Here is a 19,851-nt window from a genome sequence, read left to right as displayed (position 1 = left end):
GACATATACACACTGAAAGTGAGGGGATGGAAAAGATATTCCATGCAAACGGAAATCAAAAAAAAGCTGGAGTAGCAATTCTCATATCAGACATGATAGACTTTAAAATAAAGACTACTGGGCTTCCCTGGTGGTGCAGTGGTTGAGAATCTGCCTGCCAGTGCAGGGGACATGGGTTTGAGCCCTGGTCTGGGAAGATCCCACATGCCGTGGAGCAAATAGGTCCGTGAGCCGCAACTACTAAGCCTGCGCATCTGGAGCTTGTGCTCTGCAACGAGAGGCCGCGACAGTGAGAGGCCCACGCACCGCGATGAAGAGGGGCCCCCGCTCACCGCAACTAGAGAAAGTCCTCACACAGAAACGAAGACCCAACACAGCCAAAACTAATAAATAAATAAATAAATAAAAATAAAGACTATTACAAGAGACAAAGAAGGACACTACATAATGATCAAGGGATCAATCCAAGAAGATATACCAATTGTAAATATTTATGCACCCAACACAGGAGCACCTCAATACATAAGGTGCTGTATATGCTAACAGTCATAAAAGGGGAAATCAACAGTAACACAATCATAGTACGGGACTATAACACCCCACTTTCACCAATGGACAGGTCATCCAAAATGAAAATAAATAAGGAAACACAAGCTTTAAATGCACATTAAACAAGATGGATTTAAATGATATTTATAGGACATTCCATCCAAAAACAAAAGAATACACTTTCTTCTCAAGTGCTCATAGAACATTCTCCAGGATAGATCATATCTTGGGTCACAAATCAAGCCTTGATAAATTTAAGAAAATTGAAATCATATCAATTATCTTTTCCAAACACAATGCTATAAAACTAGGTATCAATTACAGGCAAAAAACTGTAAAAAATACAAACACATGGAGGCTAAACAATACGCTACTAAATAATCAAGAGATCACTCAAGAAATCAAAGAGGAAATCAAAAAATACCTAGAAACAAATGACAATGAAAACACGACAACCCAAAACCTATGGGATGCAGCAAAAGCAGTTCTAAGAGGGAAGTTTATAGCAATACAATCCTACCTCAAGAAACAAGAAACATCTCAAATAAACAACCTAACCTTACACCTAAAGTAATTAGAGAAAGAAGAACAGAAAAAACCCTAAAGTTAGCAAAAGGAGAGAAATCATAAAGATCAAATCAGAAATAAATGAAAAAAAAATGAAGGAAACGATAGCAAAGATCAATAAAACTAAAAGCTGGTTCTTTGAGAAAATAAACAAAATTGATAAACCATTAGCCAGACTCATCAAGAAAAAAAGGGAGAAGACTCAAATCAACAGAATTAGAAATGAAAAAGAAGTAACAATTGACACTGCAGAAACAAAGGATCATGAGAGATTACTACAAGCAACTCTATGCCAATAAAATGGACAACCTGGAAGAAATGGACAAATTCTTAGAAAAGCACAACCTTCCGACACTGAACCACGAAGAAATAGAAAATATAGACAGACCAATCACAAGCACTGAAATTGAAAGTGTGATTAAAAATCTTCCAACAAACAAAAGCCCAGGACCAGATGGCTTCACAGGCGAATTCTATCAAACATTTAGAGAAGAGCTAACACCTATCATTCTGAAACTCTTCCAAAATAAAGCAGACAGAGGAACACTCCCAAACATTCTACGAGGCCACCATCACCCTGATACCAAAGCCAGACAAAGATGTCACAAAAAAAGAAAACTACAGGCCATCTATCACTGATGAAGACAGATGCAAAAATCCTCAACAAAATACTAGCAGACAGAATCCAACAGCACATTAAAAGGATCATACACCCTGATCAAGTGGAGTTTATCCCAGGAATAAAAGAATTCTTCAATATACACAAATCAATGAATGTGATAAACCATATTATCATACTGAAGGAGAAAAACCATATGATCATCTCAAGAGATTCAGAAAAAGCTTTCGACAAAATTCAACACCCACTTATGATAAAAACCCTGCAGAAAGTAGGCAAAGAGGGAACTTACCCCAACATAATAAAGGCCATATATGACAAACCCACAGCCAACATCGTTCTCAATGGTGAAAAACTGAAACCATTTCCTCTAAGATCAGGAACAAGACAAGCTTGCCCACTCTCACCACTATTATTCAACACAGTTTTGGAAGTTTTGGCCACAGCAATCAGAGACGAAAAACAAAAAAAGGGATCCAATTGGAACAGAAGTAAAACTGTCACTGTTTTCAGATGACATGATACTATACATAGAGAATCCCAAAGATGCTACCAGAAAACTACTAGAGCTAGTCAATTAATCTGGTAAAGTAGCAGGATACAAAATAATGCACAGAAATCTCTTGCATTCTTATACACTAATGATGACAAATCTGAAAGAGAAATTAAGGAGAGACTCCCATTTACCATTGCAACAACAAAAAATAAAATATCTAGGAATAAACCTATCTAAGGAGACAAAAAAACTGTATGCAGAAAACTATAAGACACTGATGAAAGAAATTAAAGATGATACAAACAGATGGAGATGTACTCTTGGACTGGAAGAATCAACATTGTGAAAATGACTATACTACCCAAAGCAATGTACAGATTTAGTGCAGTCCCTATCAAACTACCAATGGCATTTTTCACAGAACCAGAACAAAAATGACCCCAAATAGCCAAAGCAATCTTGAGTAAGAAAAACTGAGCTGGAGAAATCAGGCTCCTTGGCTTCAGACTATACTACAAAGCTACAGTAATCAAGACAGTATGGTACTGGCATAAAAACAGAAATATAGGGCTTCCCTGGTGGCGCAGTGCTTGAGAGTCCGCCTGCCGATGCAGGAGACGCGGGTTCGTGCCCTGTTTCGGGAAGATCCCACATGCCGCGGAGCGGCTGGGCCCGTGAGCCATGGCCACTGAGCCTGCGCGTCCGGAGCCTGTGCTCCGCAAATGGGAGAGGCCACAACAGTGAGAGGCCCGCATAACGCAAGAAAAAAAAAAAAAACAAAACAGAAATATAGATCAATGGAACAAGATAGAAAGCCCAAAGATAAACCCACACACATATGGTCACCTTATTTTTGATAAAGCAGGCAAAAATATATGATGGAGAAAAGACAGCCTTTTCAATAAGTGGTGCTGGGAAAGCTGGACAGCTACATGTAAAAGAATGAAATTAGAACACTCCCTAACACCATACATAAAAATAAACTCAAACTGGATTAAAGATCTAAATGTAAGGCCAGACACTATAAAACTCATAGAGGAAAACATAAGCAGAACACTCTGTGACATAAATCACAGCAAGATCCTTTTTGACCCACCCCCTAGAGAAATGGAAATAAAAACAAAAATAAACAAATGGGACCTAATGAAACTTCAAAACTTTTGCACAGCAAAGGAAACCATAAACAAGACGAAAAGACAACCCTCAGAATGGGAGAAAATATTTGCAAATGAAGCAACTGACAAAGGATTAATCTCCAAAATATACAAGCAGCTCATGCAGCTCAATATCAAAAAAGCAAACAACCCAATCCAAAAGTGGGCAGAAGACCTAAATAGACATTTCTCCAAAGATATACAGATTGCCAACATACACATGAAAGGATGCTCAACATCATGAATCATTAGAGAAATGCAAATCAAAACTACAATGAGGTTATCACCTCACACTGGTCAGAAGGGCCATCATCAAAAAGTCTACAAACAATAAATGCTGGAGAAGGTGTGGAAAAAAGGGAACCCTCTTGCACTGTTGGTGGGAATGTAAATTGATACAGCCACTAGGGAGAACAGTATGGAGGTTCCTTAAAAAGCTAAAAACAGAACTACCATACGACCAGCAATACCACTACTGGGCATATACCCTGAGAAAACCATAATTCAAAAAGTCATATACCACAATGTTCACTGCAGCACTATTTACAATAGCCAGGACATGGAAGCAACCTAAGCGTCCATCGATAGATGAATGGATAAAGAAGATGTGGCACATATATACAATGGAATGTTACTCAGCCATAAAAGAAATGAAATTGAGTTATTCGTAGTGAGGTGGATGGACCTAGAGTCTGTCATACAGAGTGGAGTAAGTCAGAAAGAGAAAAACAAATACTGTATGCTAATACATATATATGGAATCTAAGAAAAAAAAAAAGGTCATGAAGTACCTAGGGGTAAGACAGGAATAAAGACACAGACCTACTAGAGCATGGACTTGAGGATATGGGGAAGGGGAAGGGTAAGCTGTGACAAAGTGAGAGAGTGTCATGGACATATATACACTACCAAACGTAAAATAGATAGCTAGTGGGAAGCAGCCGCATAGCACAGGGAGATCAGCTCGGTGCTTTGTGACCACCTAGAGGGGTGGGATAGGGAAGGTGGGAGGGAGACACCAGAGGGAGGGGATATGGAGATATATGTATACATATTGCTGATTCACTTTGTTATACAGCAGAAGCTAATGCACCAATGTAGAGCAATTATACTCCAATAAAAACGTTGAAGGAAAAAAAGTATAATTTTTGTAAAACAAAATCAAATATAACAAACTCTGATAAACACTATGTACATAGTCTATCCAGGGAAACAACTATGATAACTTGTAAGTTTCATTAGGTCCCATTTGTTTATTTTTGGTTTTATTTCCATCTTTCTAGGAGATGGGTCAACAAGGATCTTGCTGTGATTTATGTCATAGAGTGTTCTGCCTATGTTTTCCTCTAAGAGTTTTATAGTGTCTGGCCTTACATTTAGGTCTTTAATCCAGTTTGAGTTTATTTTTATGTATGGTGTTAGGGAGTGTTCTAATTTCTTTCTTTTACATGTAGCTGTCCAGTTTTCCCTGGACATCACCCCAAGCCAATAATAGCCAAGATAACCTGGAAAAGATCATAGTTTGGAAGAGAAGAAAAAGATTAAGTAATTTACTCAAGGTCGAGGGACAATAAAGTGGTGGAGGCAAGATTCACATAGTCTGACTCCACAAGCCACACTCTTACTCACTACTGACAATCACGAAAGGCATGGGGCCAGTTACAGACTGCATGAGACAACAGGAGGAAAAACAACCAGCCCCTACACTCATGGACGGCTGGTGGAAAGTCAACTGACACAGCCTCTCCAGAAAACTGCCTGGCATTTTCTAAGAAAGCTGAAAACATCCACATCCTATAACTCAGCAATCCTTCCCCTATTTATATACTCTTGAGAAACTCAGGCACATGTATAAGGCATGTGCAAAAGGTTGATAGTGTATCCTTTTTACAAGCAAAAACTGGAAAGAGGGGCTTCCCTGGTGGCGCAGTGGTTGAGAGTCTGCCTGCCGATGCAGGGGACACGGGTTCGTGCCCTGGTCCGGGAGGATCCCACATGCTGCGGAGCGCCTGGTCCCCTGAGCCATGGCCGCTGAGCCATACAGTTTTAAGGTCATAAAACTGTATCTAAAAGCAAGGGAATTATTACCTTAAAGTCTGGATTATGGTTACCTCCAGAGGGAAGGGGCCCTTCTGTGAGCAGTGCTGTATTTCCTAACCTGGGTCTCAATATTACATTGTAAATTTCTGTTTTATGCATTTTTTTCCTCGATTATTTTATAACTTTTTAAAAAATCACTCATTTTTGGCTCAAGGAAGTTCCTTAATTCTAGTCCAGAGGCCTTCTCTAGTGGCCAGATAGCTGGACTGTAAGTACATTAGCATACATATATAAGTTTATCTCCCAATCTACAACCAAATTTTTACAAAAGCTATTAACAGAAATTCAAGTAATAAATTTATCAGCCAGATAAATTCCCCTCTGCTTTTTTAAATCAGAGAAATGGTCTATATCGTAAAACCTGCAACATCTACTACTCTGTGTGATATGTAACATTGATAAACCCATAGTCAGTCTGTATAAAGCTGTGCATTGCCCAGCCTGACAGTAGCGGGCCTGATGGCAGTGGCACTACAACACAAAAGCCTTTGATTTCAGACTAACTACCAGTATCCAAAGGATAACTCCTAGGTAGTGACTGGGGAACATGTGACACTCACCACAACAGGGAAAAACCCAGCAAGAACAGGGTAAAGGAAGATGAGATCCATTTCAGCCACACTGAATTTGAGTGCCTTGTCCAATGAAGAGTTGGAAGCAAGAGCCTGGAGCTCAGAAGAGAGGTGCAGCCTGGACCAGACCTCTGGATGTCATCAGCCCAAAAGTGGTTGGTGAGGTAAAGAATGGGTCCCAAGAAAATGCCTGAGATGCAAACTATCATTTGTTTTTTTTTTTTTTGCATGCCAGTTCATATACTACGGTTAACTTTGGCAGTAGGCCAGAGCATATTTCTAACTGCACAAAGTAGGAGTTGTATACTATCAGCTCTGCTCCTTAGATTGAGTTCCAGGTAAATATAAAATAGCACATTACATCTGATAAAGCTTAAAAGCAAGTAACCTTACTATTTGTAGGTAGGTTCAATTGCCTGCAGCTAGATAAAAAGTGCTTCTCAAGGATAAAAAATCATTTAGAGCCATCCAACAGTAATGCAAACTCCTGGAGAGAAAGGCTTACTGATTAAGCATATGTCAAGTTAGCACAAAGTTATGCAGTCAGAATGAGGTATTAAAAGGTACTTTGGAGACATTTGGGTTGTAAGAATTTTTGTTGATATTGTAGCTGGTTGCAGAAGTTTGTAAAAAACAAAGAGAATGAATTATTATTAGGCAAAGGGTCCTACTTGTGCTTAACAGAACAAGGGAGTCTAATAGTTCCAAAGGACCCTTAAACCTAAGATTTTAAGCAGAGTCCAAGTAAGTCTATAAATGGGCAAATCTGCTCACAAATTGCCAGAAGGCAAGATCAATAAAACTATGATTTACAAATTATACTTACCTGGAAGACTGGTTATAAATATTCCTAATCCTTATTAAAAAGAGAGTTTTATACTAGCCAGCTATCATTTCCCTTTAACTCTCAAACTTTCCTCTAAACTAGATATGACAATCCCATAATCATTTGTGTTTAACTTCAAATCCCTAGAGGAAATTTGTAAAACCCTTTGTTATCCATGCATGTGTTGACTTTTATTCTGCTATCTGTACACTGTCCACATGCATGCCTGTCACTGGGTCTATCTTCAACCCTAAACTGCCAGAGCCCATGGACAGAAACTATCTGGATCCCTCCATAGCACAGAGTGCCAAGTAGCCACCTGAGAAAATTATAACTAGTAATTTAACATATAAAATTAGGAGGAAAATGTTTTTCTAGTATAATTACTTGAGGACACAACCCATCAGATAGCCTCATTATAAACCATACATGATTACTCACATTTAAAGATTCCTTGGGGCTTCCCCGGTGGCGCAGTGGTTGAGAGTCTGCCTGCCGATGCAGGGGACACAGGTTCGTGCCCTGGTCCGGGAGGATCCCACATGCCGCGGAGCGGCTGGGCCCGTGAGCCATGGCCGCTGAGCCTGCGCGCCCGGAGCCTGTGCTTCGCAACGGGAGAGGCTACGACAGTGAGAGGCCCGCGTACCGCAAAAAAAAAAAAAAAACAAAAAAAAAAAAAAAAAAAAAAAAAAAAAAAAAAGATTCCTTGAACATCATTCGTTCTTCTTAAAAAAAATTTTTATTTACTTATTTATTTATTTTTAGCTGTGTTGGATCTTCGTTGCTGTGCGCAGGCTTTCTCTAGTGGTGGCGAGCGGGGGCTACTCTTCATTGTGGTGCACGGGCTTTTCATTGCGGTGGCTTCTCTTGTTGCAGAGCACAGGCTCTAGGTGCACAGGCTCAGTAGTTGTGGTTCGTGGGCTCTAGAGCGCAGGCTCAACAGCTGTGGCTCACGGGCTTAGTTGCTCCGCAGCATGTGGGATCTTCGCGGACCAGGGTTTAAACCTGTGTCCCCTGCACCGGCAGGCGGATTCTTAACCACTGCACACCAGGGAAGTCCCTATCATTCATTCTTCACCTACAAAGTACTTACCACAAGTCCAATGAAAACGTTCCCCTTTTTTTTGTCTTTAACATTTTCCTTATTTTCACAGATACACAGAAGATAGCTGGTAGAAGTATCAGTCATTATCTCATCAACATTAACAGCATCATCCAGCTTGACTAAAGGATTTACATGTGATAATCATTAAAGAAAAATAAATGCTACATTCCCATTAGCTTTTCTCCCTTAAAATAATGGTTCATTTTCCTGGACATTTTTGCTTTATGCAAAACTCTTCCATACAGCATTTATTCTTCTGATTTATTCTGATCATAATTACATGACTGATCTTCCCTAAGATATAAGACTCACGAGAACAGACAACTATTATCCTTTCACTTCCAAATGGCCTGTGATATGCCTCAGATCCTGTGGAAGCACCAATTTTTAACCCTCTGCTTCACTTGGATAATGCTGAGCCTTGACTCCTTAACAATCTCATGATGTTTAATTCCACAAGTCAAAGCATGGATACACTAAAACAGTGTAAATTACTTTCCTCCACTGAAGTAGCTAACAGCTCTCAGACATAGCAAGAGAATTTTTAAAAGATATGAGAAAAGAAAACCAAAAAAGAAAACAGAAACATACATACATGTGCGTGCGTGTGTGCGTGTGTGTGTGTGTGTGTGTGTGTGCAGTAAGTCCATTACATAAATTCTCAGGGATGAAAGCTGATTTTGGACAAAGTCAGTCTGGGAACATCCACTTTGGGCATCAGCAGATAAGAGCTACAGCAGCAGCAAAAGAGAAGCACGGAGGGGTGCTGTTTTAGAAGCAGGCTTTGAAAAAGAGACTCAAGCTCAGGCAAAAGAAACGATAAAACTGCAAAGTTCTTACAGCCTGATCAGCTTAGAACAACACAGAGCTGTTAATGGTCTGGGGTCCACTCTGAGTGATAACCGTTCCGTATTCACGGTATTAATGGAATAAAACAGCCTTCAGAATTTGGGTAGAAGCTAAGCAGTTCTCTAAATAAGCACATCTGTAATAAACCATAACAGCAATACCTTCACACAGTATCATTTAAGACCTTATCCCTACATTCTTTTATTCTGAGAGATCTGACCCCGTTCCACAGTAAACAAAATGCTTCCTTATCATATTTGATATATAATTATTTGGTTTTTAAATAATTGATAGAATTTTATGACTTTGCTGTTAAAATCATTTTGCTTCGAGTAACTCATTGAATTTATCAATGACCATAAACTGGGGGGCAATCATTATATATACTGAGGGTTCTTGCAAGTGAGAAAGCTTACAATCCACTTTGAAAAGTAATAAAATTCTTATGATGCTAACAATTAATGAAGATGACCTACTATTATGTTTTATAAGCAGTTAACTGTGTGTTAACTTGGTAGTTTTCTTTTCACATTTTGAAGTAAATAAGTTATTTTTTAGGTCTCATCTTAGGAAGATCTACAAGAGCTTGTAAGCCCTAAACACCTAACCACTGCCCACAAAGGCCTAGGAAAAATGCAATTTCACATCAGTTGCTAACTTGCTATCATCTTTTATCAGGCTCTCTTTCTTCTTGCTCTTAAAATACAGTGAACTCTCCTTTTACTACGGCATTTGAAAAATGCTTCTTTCCAGCCAATATCAACTCTTCTCTCTTCGGTACCTTACTAATCACAGGTCAAGGTAACCATACTGCCTCATCTCATCAAAAAGGTACCCAATCAAAGAACAGTTTTAAAAAATGCTATTTAAAACAAAGCCCTTGTAACATTTAAGAAAAACAATTCCTATTTGAAAAGGATATCTTCTCCAATAAGTGTAGATTTTGTATAAAGAGCGGTCAATTTCCGGGAAAAGAGTGAACTTTTGTTGTCCCCAATGGCTTTTAACGCAGCTGTTTCAGTTTGTTTCACAACTCCCACCTTCAACAAAAGTAAGAAATACTGCATATCAAATATGATGGAAAATTTGTTAACAAAACATTAATTCTAGACTTTGAAAGGTTAATTCTGAAACATTTAAAATAAACAATTAGTCCACAATGTCCAGAGGTAGGGCTTAAGTAATAAGTACCACAAGGACCTTGCAAGTGTGGATAAATCACTGTGAAACACTCCAAAACAGAGTCGAAAAAACTTTTTACCCTAAATATCTAATATGTTAAAAACTCATGGAGCTATACTGCCAATAATTATGACAAATTTTAATTTCTCCAAAATACCAAATTCCAAAACCAGTTATAGCCTACCATCTTAGAAAACATTTCCCTCTCTGGAAGAGACTCTAATCCCCTTTTCCCACAAGTTGAAGCCAAACCTTATATCCCTTGGCCACAAGGCGGCGTACGTGAACAAACAGCCGGTGAGTAGGTATGCTTGCTGTCATAAAGTTGTGATCTAAATGGCAATAGATATTGAGCTCCCGGGCTGCAATCTAAAAAAATTTAAGAAGAAAATATCAATAAATTTCTACTTCTAGATTCCCTGTGCCGTGTTTGTTCACTTTGTTAAAAATCCATCAAGGTATACATTTAGGATTTGTGCACTTCTCTGTGCGGTATGTCAATAAAAAGTTTAAAAGACATTCGCTGTGTAGAGCCTATGGTTTTATCTTTTTTTTAACAGTGTCCATGGCCTAACCTCAAAGCCAACATCTATATTTATAAGCAACTCAGAAAAATGACAGGTTTTCTTTCATGTCCTTAGATCTATCAAACCCTTAAAAGTGCTGAGCTTTCCCTGCACAACACAGAGACCACGAGACTGAAATAGAATAAGAATCTGCTACTTAGCACATGCAAATAACTGAAAATTAGGAGATACCATGGAGTACATATGTACATGATGAACCTCCTTGGACAGAGGGCATCTTTGAGGAAGTGAGAAGAGAACCCCCTGGTCTGGTTAGCTACTTAATGATGCATGAATGATAGGAATGCAGAATCAGGCAGCACCACCTGATTCCCTACGTTTTTCTACAAAGTCCCAGGACTTAGATATTGCCCACTGGAGCCACGGAATTGGAGTCATTCCTCCACTCTCACTCCCCTATACCACCCGTCTCTGAACTGTATTAGTTCATCACTGCAGGGCAAGAAGACATCAGTCTTTACTGTGGTCAAGGTTGAATTTAGCACTCAACCTAGAGAGAAGGGCAGAGAACAGCACTTCCTTTCACCCCTTCATCTATAAGAGGCCAACCACATGGTTCCTGTCCTCAGGAAACACGCGGATGCTGTTTCAAAGTCTAATTTCATGACACAGAAGAGAGTATCATGCCATCTGAACTAGAGAACACCACTTTCCTGCCACAGGACTTAGGACACTAGAAGAACAAAAGTTGGCCAGGTCTCCACTCCCCATTCATGAGGTGGCAGACGAGCCACCTCATCACTCTCTGAAGATGTACTATCCAACCAGGCCTGAAACTAAGGGATCACCACAATCATTCATGACTTCAACAGCACCACCAGCAATACCAAGCCTAAGCTTGCCCCTAAATGCTCAAATTTACTTTTAACCTTCTTAACTTAGGCCTACATCAAACACCCCAAATTAAATACAAACCCAACTTAGACTAAGACAGCAAGACAGCTGACATACAGAGACCTGTAAGACTTCACACACTTGTTGGTGGCTGGCAGAGTTAATGTGCTCTTCCACTGAGATTTAACTATGTTCCTGGCTATGAAACTTCATAAGTTAAGGGTAAAAAGAGGAATTTCTGTACATCTCAAGTTTCTTTTTCTTGCTTGAGTCTTCATTAGGAATACTCACATGATTATGGTTCATTCACAATTGACTTTCGATGGATGGAAGGTACTGGGCCAGCACCATGGAGAATAAGCAGGAACATTCCAATAGGGACCCCTCACTTCCTTCCCCACAAATCTAGCATCCACCAAGTTTGCTTGTGTCTATTTTTAGTTTTTACTTTAAATGAAAGTATTTTTGAAGGTAATTGATCACATTAGCTTCTCCATAAAGTCAGAAAATGAAATAAAAACACTGGAAAATATTTAAGGCTGGACAAAAAAACAGTGTCTGAGAAAACAACTTACCTCTGCATCTTCCCCAAAGAATCTATACTTATATCCACATTCCACACACAAAATTGCATCTTTCTGCTGCTGCTTCATTTCTATGTATTGTAATTCTAAGGGGGTGTAGATGCTTTTGGTCCGTTTGTTAGATGGTTTAGAATCAGAAGTCTTCTGTAAGTTTTCATAACTGCTATGTGATGATCCAAAATGACTGAGTGTCTTGTCCTGGCAACCAAAAGATTTTTATAGTTTAAAAAGTATTAACTGTAATAATAGTTCCAGAACATAAATTTGGCACAAAGCTAATAATTGGTGAATGCAAGTGAAAAGTTTACAAGAGTGTATCATATATTAGGCATATTTTCTTGCAGGTTTGGAATTTTTTCAAAGTAAATGACTTAAAAAAGTGAGCCAAAGTAAACTACTGTATAATTATTTGAGCAAATTTTGAAAGCCTAAACTAAAAAAGCTTTCTATACTTCTCTTTAAACTGGATTTCATTAAACCAATTATAATTAACCATTTTCTTTTCTTTATGCCCAGATATATAAGGCACAAAAAGTCATCAGGCATCGATCTGTCTCCCTCAGCGGTAAGGCAAAACCACTTTCAACAAGCATGCCAGCAGCTAAAGCTGCACTTAACGTTTAAATTTCCAAGTACAGTCTAAAAGATAGTATATTACATAATCTTTATTCCAAGAAAGAATCACCATTTGTTTGGTAAAGAGAGATGAGAAACAGCTTTTGGAAAGCATAAAGCACAAGGTTACATTTTCAACATTAGTATTCCTGATATCCACCTGTTTATATGAAAACCATAATTAAATCCAGTTCACAGCTTAGAGCAAATTCCTTGCTTCTGAGACTTATGAAGGTAAAATGAAACAAATCTGTACAATTGATGACATAAAAATTCATATTTTAAGGCAAGGCAAGAAAAATCTAAACATAAAATTTTTCTCTCCCCATTTTGTCCCCCTCCCTCCCCTTCAGTGTGCATTGTGCATCTATCTGCCTTATGCTTAGGTTTAGCAGAAATACCTGCTCAACCATTAAGATCAATTTTCCTCCTTCTGGTACCAGCTTTATAACTCCTTGGAAGCTAACATTTCTTTCTCAATCCTTTAAGGGGTCACGATGACCCACCACTCGCCTCGTACACACAGACATCTATGGTGAACTTTATATACAATGCCAACATACCATTTCCCTTAAAGATAGCCATTGGTGCATAACATACCGGTCAGACGACCTGGGGAGACAATGGGCACCTAATGGAAGTCTTCTTAGCTTAAATACTTACTTATGACCTTATTAACGTTACTAGCTATATTACTTATATTCTGCCTATTTTATAATATAATTGTTTCTTGCATTACCAAATGTATGACTGAGCCTCCAATAAAATTAATAATGATTAGGCGACTTAAAACAATTGACAAAATATACAGTTCTATATGATCAGTGATTTTAATAGTGTAACTCTAGATATGGGAAGAAGCAACAAGAGAGAATCTTTTTCTAGACCGTAACAGACTATAAGACAGGTGGTTCAGAGGCTTTCGGCTACTGTTAACAGGGCCTAGTCCAGTAACAGCACAGTGAGTGGCCTATCAACAAAATCCTTGCCTGACCTGAGAATGAGTATTCCTAGCGCCACAGGACAAATTGATCACAAAATGCCTCCCAAACCTTGGTTGAAATTAAGACCGAAAGGGAACCGACTATAAAATAAAGACTGTTTGCCCATCAACCAATTCTACAAGAATGAAGTCATTAGCTACTGTGGTTGCTGACCTATATTACACCCTGAAAGGAATTCAGGAAGAAGCTCAGGATGAGGCACTTTGTGAAACTTGCCCTCAGATAGTTAGATATTTTCAGGAGAAGTTTTTTTATAAACCTAGATTCTTGCATCATCCCATACTTAGAAAAGCACTAAAATCATTAACTAAGATGTCTGTTCCTTGTGACTAGCAGCAACCTTCTACCGAGATGTGTGCTTGAGTGCACATACCCCCTTTATCAAAATCACATATATGCTGGCCTCCCCCCCTTTTACTTCTTTGGAACAGTTCTCAGAGCTCTCTGAGAGACTATCTTCTGGGTTATAATCCTCAGGCTGGCTCAAATAAAATTTTTCACTTCTTTCTTAGATTGACTATTAATTATTTTTGTCAAAAGGATAAATCCAGCATCTAATTAACTGTCACTGGGTCACTGCCAACATCTAAAAACTTACCAGCTACCCCTGAAATTAAAACTATGGCCTAAAAAACTAGTGACCAGCAGAGGCAGAGAAGAGAGAAAGAGAAATGTCTTATATGGCCCAGGGAGGGGACTGCAGTCCAAGGAAAGCCCAGAAAGACGTTCTTTACAGTTGCAGTTGCTAAAGGTTTAAAAAATTCAGCTTAGCTGGAATAGCAGGTAGAGACACAGTTTATCTGAATAGCAAAGCCAAGCAAACCTCCAAAGATCAGCAATGAGATCTGGTAAGGTATGGACAGGCATGGCAGGAGAAAAGTGGGTCAATATACCAGGTTGGAGAATGCATTTGCTTTTAATTATGATGGATTTTCTACTTCGTTTCCATGACGGTTATCTAAAATTCAAGAAAACCACATATTGCAAAACTTAATGAATACTTAAAAAATATATATTTTCTGGAAAAAGAAAAGTTCTTACTTTATACCTTATTCATATAGGGAATGAAAGTAGGAATCCAGCAAATAGTTTTAAGCATAGGGGATACGAATAAACAAGTCAATCTGAATACTTGAGTATTAAGCAACTTTTTTCCCCCACCATTTGGGTGAAAATATTTCTCAGATATACTCTTTTTCATATTCCCAGAGACAGCATTCTGAACTCAATTTAACTTTGTCTTGACAATTGAGGATGACTAGAATAATAAAATGGGAATTTCAGGACCTATTTCTAGGTGTCCCGTCTAACTGGTTACTTCTAATGTGCTGTGCATCAGAAATGCCAAGTTGGTCATTTTATATATAAACTAACAGTAAATCTCATGAGACCCCAGGATAAATTCTCCAATTACTAAAGTGAACATACACAAACTTTTTGACCTCTATACTTTATGACCACTACACTCAGGTGAACTGCTTCTAAGTACTAAAAAAAGATTAAAAATAAAAACAAAGCAACTTTTTTTCTGATGATGTAAAATAAGTCAATGGATCTTATGGCCTGGCTGAAGGAGGAGTTCATGAATTTGGACTTTGTGGGAAGGAGTGTGAACTTCTGAAAATTAGATACAAAATTGTGTTGGTCTAAGTATTTTTCTGAGTAATGAATCCATAGTTTTCATTAGATTTAAATGAATCATAAAAAAAAGTAAAGAACTAGTTCTCTAATTCCATGGTTTTCGATCATGGCTACACATGAAAATGAGAGCTTTTAAACGATATCCATGCCCAGTTTTTCATGAAAACTAACTAAACATGATTCTGAAGAAGGGCTCTTACTATCGGTATTTTTTTTTAATTGACGTATAGTTGACATACAATATTATGTTAGCTTCAGGTGTACAACATAGTGATCTGATAGTCAAAAACATTATGAAGTGATCATAAGTCCAGGAACTAACTGTCACCATACAAAATTATGACAGTAAGGTGATTCTAATTTAAAGCTGGGCTGAGAACCACTAATTCTGAATTATAGATTTCAGTGATGGATCAAGAGTTAAATTCCCTGATTTTGCAATGGTGAAAAATACTAATAATCACAAAACAGTGGAAGAAGTAAGGAAGCCATATACATTTGGTTAAACTCTGAATTTATTATATCAGCCAAGCTTTCAACTAAAAACCTCAAAACATCTCTATAAATTATTCACTGTGATTTTCCAGACTAATCATGGAAACTATAAGGAGGACTATAAGAAACTGTGCCTGTATTAATTATTAATAAAGAATCCCCCCAAGTCAGCGGCTCCTAATCCAGGCTGTACATCAGAATCTGCTGGGAGGTTTTCTTGGTTTTGTGTAGTTTTAATAAAACCAATTCATCCTGCCTTAATACATAGTAAATCACAATCTCCAAGAATTTAAAAAAAAAAAACAAAAACTAAAAAGCAAAAGCTCCCTCAGCTCATTTGGATGATCAGCCAAGTTTGGGAACCAGTGCCCTGAGTGAACCCACAAACCTAATGGCACTTGAGAACCTACAGTTCTAAGTAACTGGATATTCATCTATATAAGAGTTACATACCTTTTGACTAGTTTGAGATTTGGAATCTTCAGAAGAAACTGCATTCTTTGCACGTAGAAGATTGATATCATCAAAATCAGTACATTTTGGCAGAACTGCAAATCTCTTCTGAAGAGACTCTGTCTGGACTCTATTTTGAGGAAGGGCAGAATCGCAGCAGAATTCTTTCAATTTTTCCAGAGACTTTAAAACGATCCTGGTCCTCAGATGTTTCTTTGGCTCTTAGCAAGTCAGAAGAAAATATAATAGTATTTTATTTCATTATGTCAATTCATAATTAGCATAGGATTTTTAAAGAGGGAGCTTCTCACTAAAGCAATGAATCTAACTATAATGTGATAAGGAAATAAAGAAACCTCGGGTTCAGGGTGAAGATGACATATTGAAACATAGATCTAATTTCACTTGGTCCTGAAACCCCATTAAAAACTACAACAGGGCAGACAGAAAAGAAGAGGTGACAACTGCAAACAAAATATCTGAAGCTAGAAGGATAAATGGATAGGCAATAACCAATTTAGCATACCTGAAAGCTAAATCCTAAATCAGTAATATATAAAACCAGGAACCAATCCTACTTACAACACAAAATGCTTATTAAATGGCTCAAGAATCAGGGCACCAGTAGCTCTGGAAATGGAAAAAAGGGAGGTTCTAAAATAAACAGAACTGGTTCAAAACAATTTAATCCCTAGACCCCTACCCCACTCCAAACTCAAGGGTAACTGTCCTCCTTCTACCTCAGAAGACTGAAGATTTCTCTGGAAAAGGCAAAACAGGCACAGGTGAGACACAGTACTGTGCCTGAGCCATAAGAATGATGTGAATACAGGCTTACTGTATGCAGAGAAACCAGCCTCTTCTCACCAGCTCTCAGAACACAGGCAGCCAGCGTTCTCTCTCCAGGCAGGAGCTCACAAGACTCTGGACTGGGGAAACTGACCAGCTCCATGGGAAAGACCTAAAGATACTGACACCAGGAATTCACCAAGGAAACCACCCCCAGGACATGTGCCTTCTTGCCTCCACAGCTTTGCTCATGCTATTCTTTCTCCCCAGAATGCCCTTGACCCCAATTTCCACGTGGCAAATTGTACTCACTTCGTCAAGACCCATCTCAAAACTACTTTTTCATGAAATTCTGCTAATTCTCCCAGTTTAAAGTCATCTTTTCTTTCTCTATGTTCCTATAACAAGATCGCATCTCTCTATAGCACTTATCACACGCTGCCGATTAGCAGTTATTAATAAGCAAGCAACCCATAAAATAAGGGAAACTATCATGTATTGGGTATCTACTATATGCCAGAATACATCTTTTCACCCTTTAGAACAATACTATTAGGTAATTACTATTTAATATAAAGAAACTGGGACTGCATTTGCTATCTCTTACTTTCCCATTAAAGCAAAAACACTCTGAGGGCAAGAGTTGGGTTTTGTTCATTTCTAAAAGTTTAAATATTTTCATATTAATATTCAAACCTCTTTTTAGATCTATACTTTATCCTGTCTCCTGTTAACCTTGTAGCTAGAAAAATGTATATTTGAAACCTCTTTTCAAATGTATATATTCATCTTATTTACTGTTATTCTCCCCTTTCCAGGATGTATACTTGAATCACTCTTCAAACATATACTGTAAGTTTTTATATTATATAAGGACTTCCCCCTACCCATACAAAAAAACTTTCCCGGGATGGGGGTGGGGTATAGGTCTTAGAATTGCACTCATGTGAAAAAAAGAATATCTAAAACTGAAGTGTTAAAAACTAAGGTGAAGTAGCCAGGGACTCTTCTAGCTAGTGAATGCTCTGCTCTTTTCTTCCCATTATTTATTAAGTAAACAGTAAAGTTCATATTTCAAAAAATTCCATGTCTATGGCCTTATTTCCACAAACTTCAGGGTTTGCTCAGCTGGATGTGCAGCAAGGACTTAGCGGGCATGTGGTAAGAGCCCTTGATGGCTCACTTTCTTGCCCTCCTCCTTACCACCCTTCCCCACCCTACCCTACTCTCACCACTGCCAAGGAAGATTCCACCTTGAAGCTCCATCCTTGAGTTACGCTCAACACAGAAAGGTTTTTGTCGATTCAGAAAGATCCTGGATTGAGCCCATGCTTCTGTACAACCTCTCTGCTACCCTTCCACATCTCTTAAAGTTTTTTCTCTCCTTTTTCTGTGTAGCCATCTTTCATCCTTAGGCTACAATGACTTTCTACGAGTACACCACAGCTCAAGAGTTAGGAAAGAAGGTGTCCCACACTTGTTCATTTATATCAAGCCATTATGATTCCTGAACTATAAAATAAGAGAAAGAACTGGTACACAAGCAATTACCCAAAATTACAATTTTTTCTTAATGCTCCTAGGACCATCAAATCTTGAGCCATCTAAAAGAAAACCGGGGGAAATATGAACATGTTATCTGCGGGAAGAATGAAGCTTACACAGGAAAACCAAAATCTTCCATTGCCTTCCTCACAGATACCTAAGAGAGATTCTAACACCTCATAAGGCCCTCAATGAAAAAAACTAAACTGGAAGGCTTCTCAAGTGCAAAGCCCCCAAGAGCTACGAAACCCTCATGTCTGAGAAGGGACACAGATATAGGCACCAGTCCCTCAAATAGGCCTTGAGGAAGACTGTAACTACTGTGAAAAACCTGGCTCATGGAAAACTGAGTACTATGAAAATTAAAAGGGAAACCTCCTAAAATGGAGTTGGGAGGCCAGCAGGGAGAGCTCTCCTGGACATACTACCCAGCATCAATACAGATCCCAACAGGAAAAGACTTACCTTGCATTCTCCTATAGAAGTGACACTAGCTTACTACCACCAGCAGGAGGAAGATTTTCTCCTTGCCTGGCAACAGTACAACCAATGAGAGACTGTCACCACTCAGCCAAAGAAAAGCCACTATACTTTGAACTCCCAGTTTCCTCCAATGACCCTCACAAATTCCTCTTCTCCTCTATAAAAGAGTTTCCTCTCCTTTGCCTTGCTGAACTTGCATGTGGTTTGCCATAGTTGCATGTCCTAAATTGCAGTTCTTACCTGCTCCCAGATAAATCCATTTTGCTGGTAAAATAATTGGCTGTTCTCCTGTTTTAGTTTAACAGTACCCAAATAAACCTTAACAACCTCCATATTCTGCTCCTATACTTAAAACCTCACTTCTACTATTTCTTTTTCTGAAGATGCCATGAAATGAACTATCAAATTGCCACAATATGAGATTAAGGCTTGCCAGCATTATCACTAGTCTCTGAGCCCTTAAGAGGACATACCCTAGAAATAAGGCCATCGGTTGCTGTCCCAACATGTTAAATAGACCGAAAACTTCTCAGGAAAAATCTTTCACTGAATTAACACCTTCACTATTTGAGCTTTAATTTTTTGTGTACCATAAAATGTAAATACATAGGGGCTTCCCTGGTGGCGCAGTGGTTGAGAGTCTGCCTGCCGATGCAGGGGACGTGGGTTCGTGCCCTGGTCCGGGAGGATCCCACGTGCCGCGGAGCGGCTGGGCCCGTGAGCCATGGCTGCTGAGCCTGTGCTCCGCAACGGGAGAGGTCACAACAGTGAGAAGCCCACGTACCACAAAAAAAAAAAAAAA

General features: G+C 38.7%; 1 protein-coding gene across 1 annotated transcript in view; it reads right to left on the bottom strand.

Moving 5' to 3' along the window:
• MSH3 (mutS homolog 3) overlaps positions 1–19,851 on the bottom strand; it is a gene marked incomplete at its 3' end in the record, with an annotated part of 88,404 nt that overhangs the window by 60,428 nt on the left and 8,125 nt on the right. The window contains exons 3-7 of the mRNA XM_007471985.1: positions 16,233–16,453; positions 12,016–12,222; positions 10,272–10,388; positions 9,760–9,877; positions 7,977–8,122 (exon numbers count right to left, since the gene is read on the bottom strand). Of these exons, the coding sequence (XP_007472047.1) occupies positions 7,977–8,122; positions 9,760–9,877; positions 10,272–10,388; positions 12,016–12,222; positions 16,233–16,453 (809 nt within the window). The remainder of the gene's footprint in view (positions 1–7,976; positions 8,123–9,759; positions 9,878–10,271; positions 10,389–12,015; positions 12,223–16,232; positions 16,454–19,851) is intronic.

This window comes from Lipotes vexillifer, unplaced genomic scaffold, assembly GCF_000442215.2.
Source record: "Lipotes vexillifer unplaced genomic scaffold, Lipotes_vexillifer_v1.1 scaffold83, whole genome shotgun sequence".
Classification (NCBI taxonomy): domain Eukaryota; kingdom Metazoa; phylum Chordata; class Mammalia; order Artiodactyla; family Lipotidae; genus Lipotes; species Lipotes vexillifer.
The sequence above is the reverse complement of the archived record's forward strand: the minus strand, read 5'-3'. Positions and strand labels throughout refer to the sequence as shown.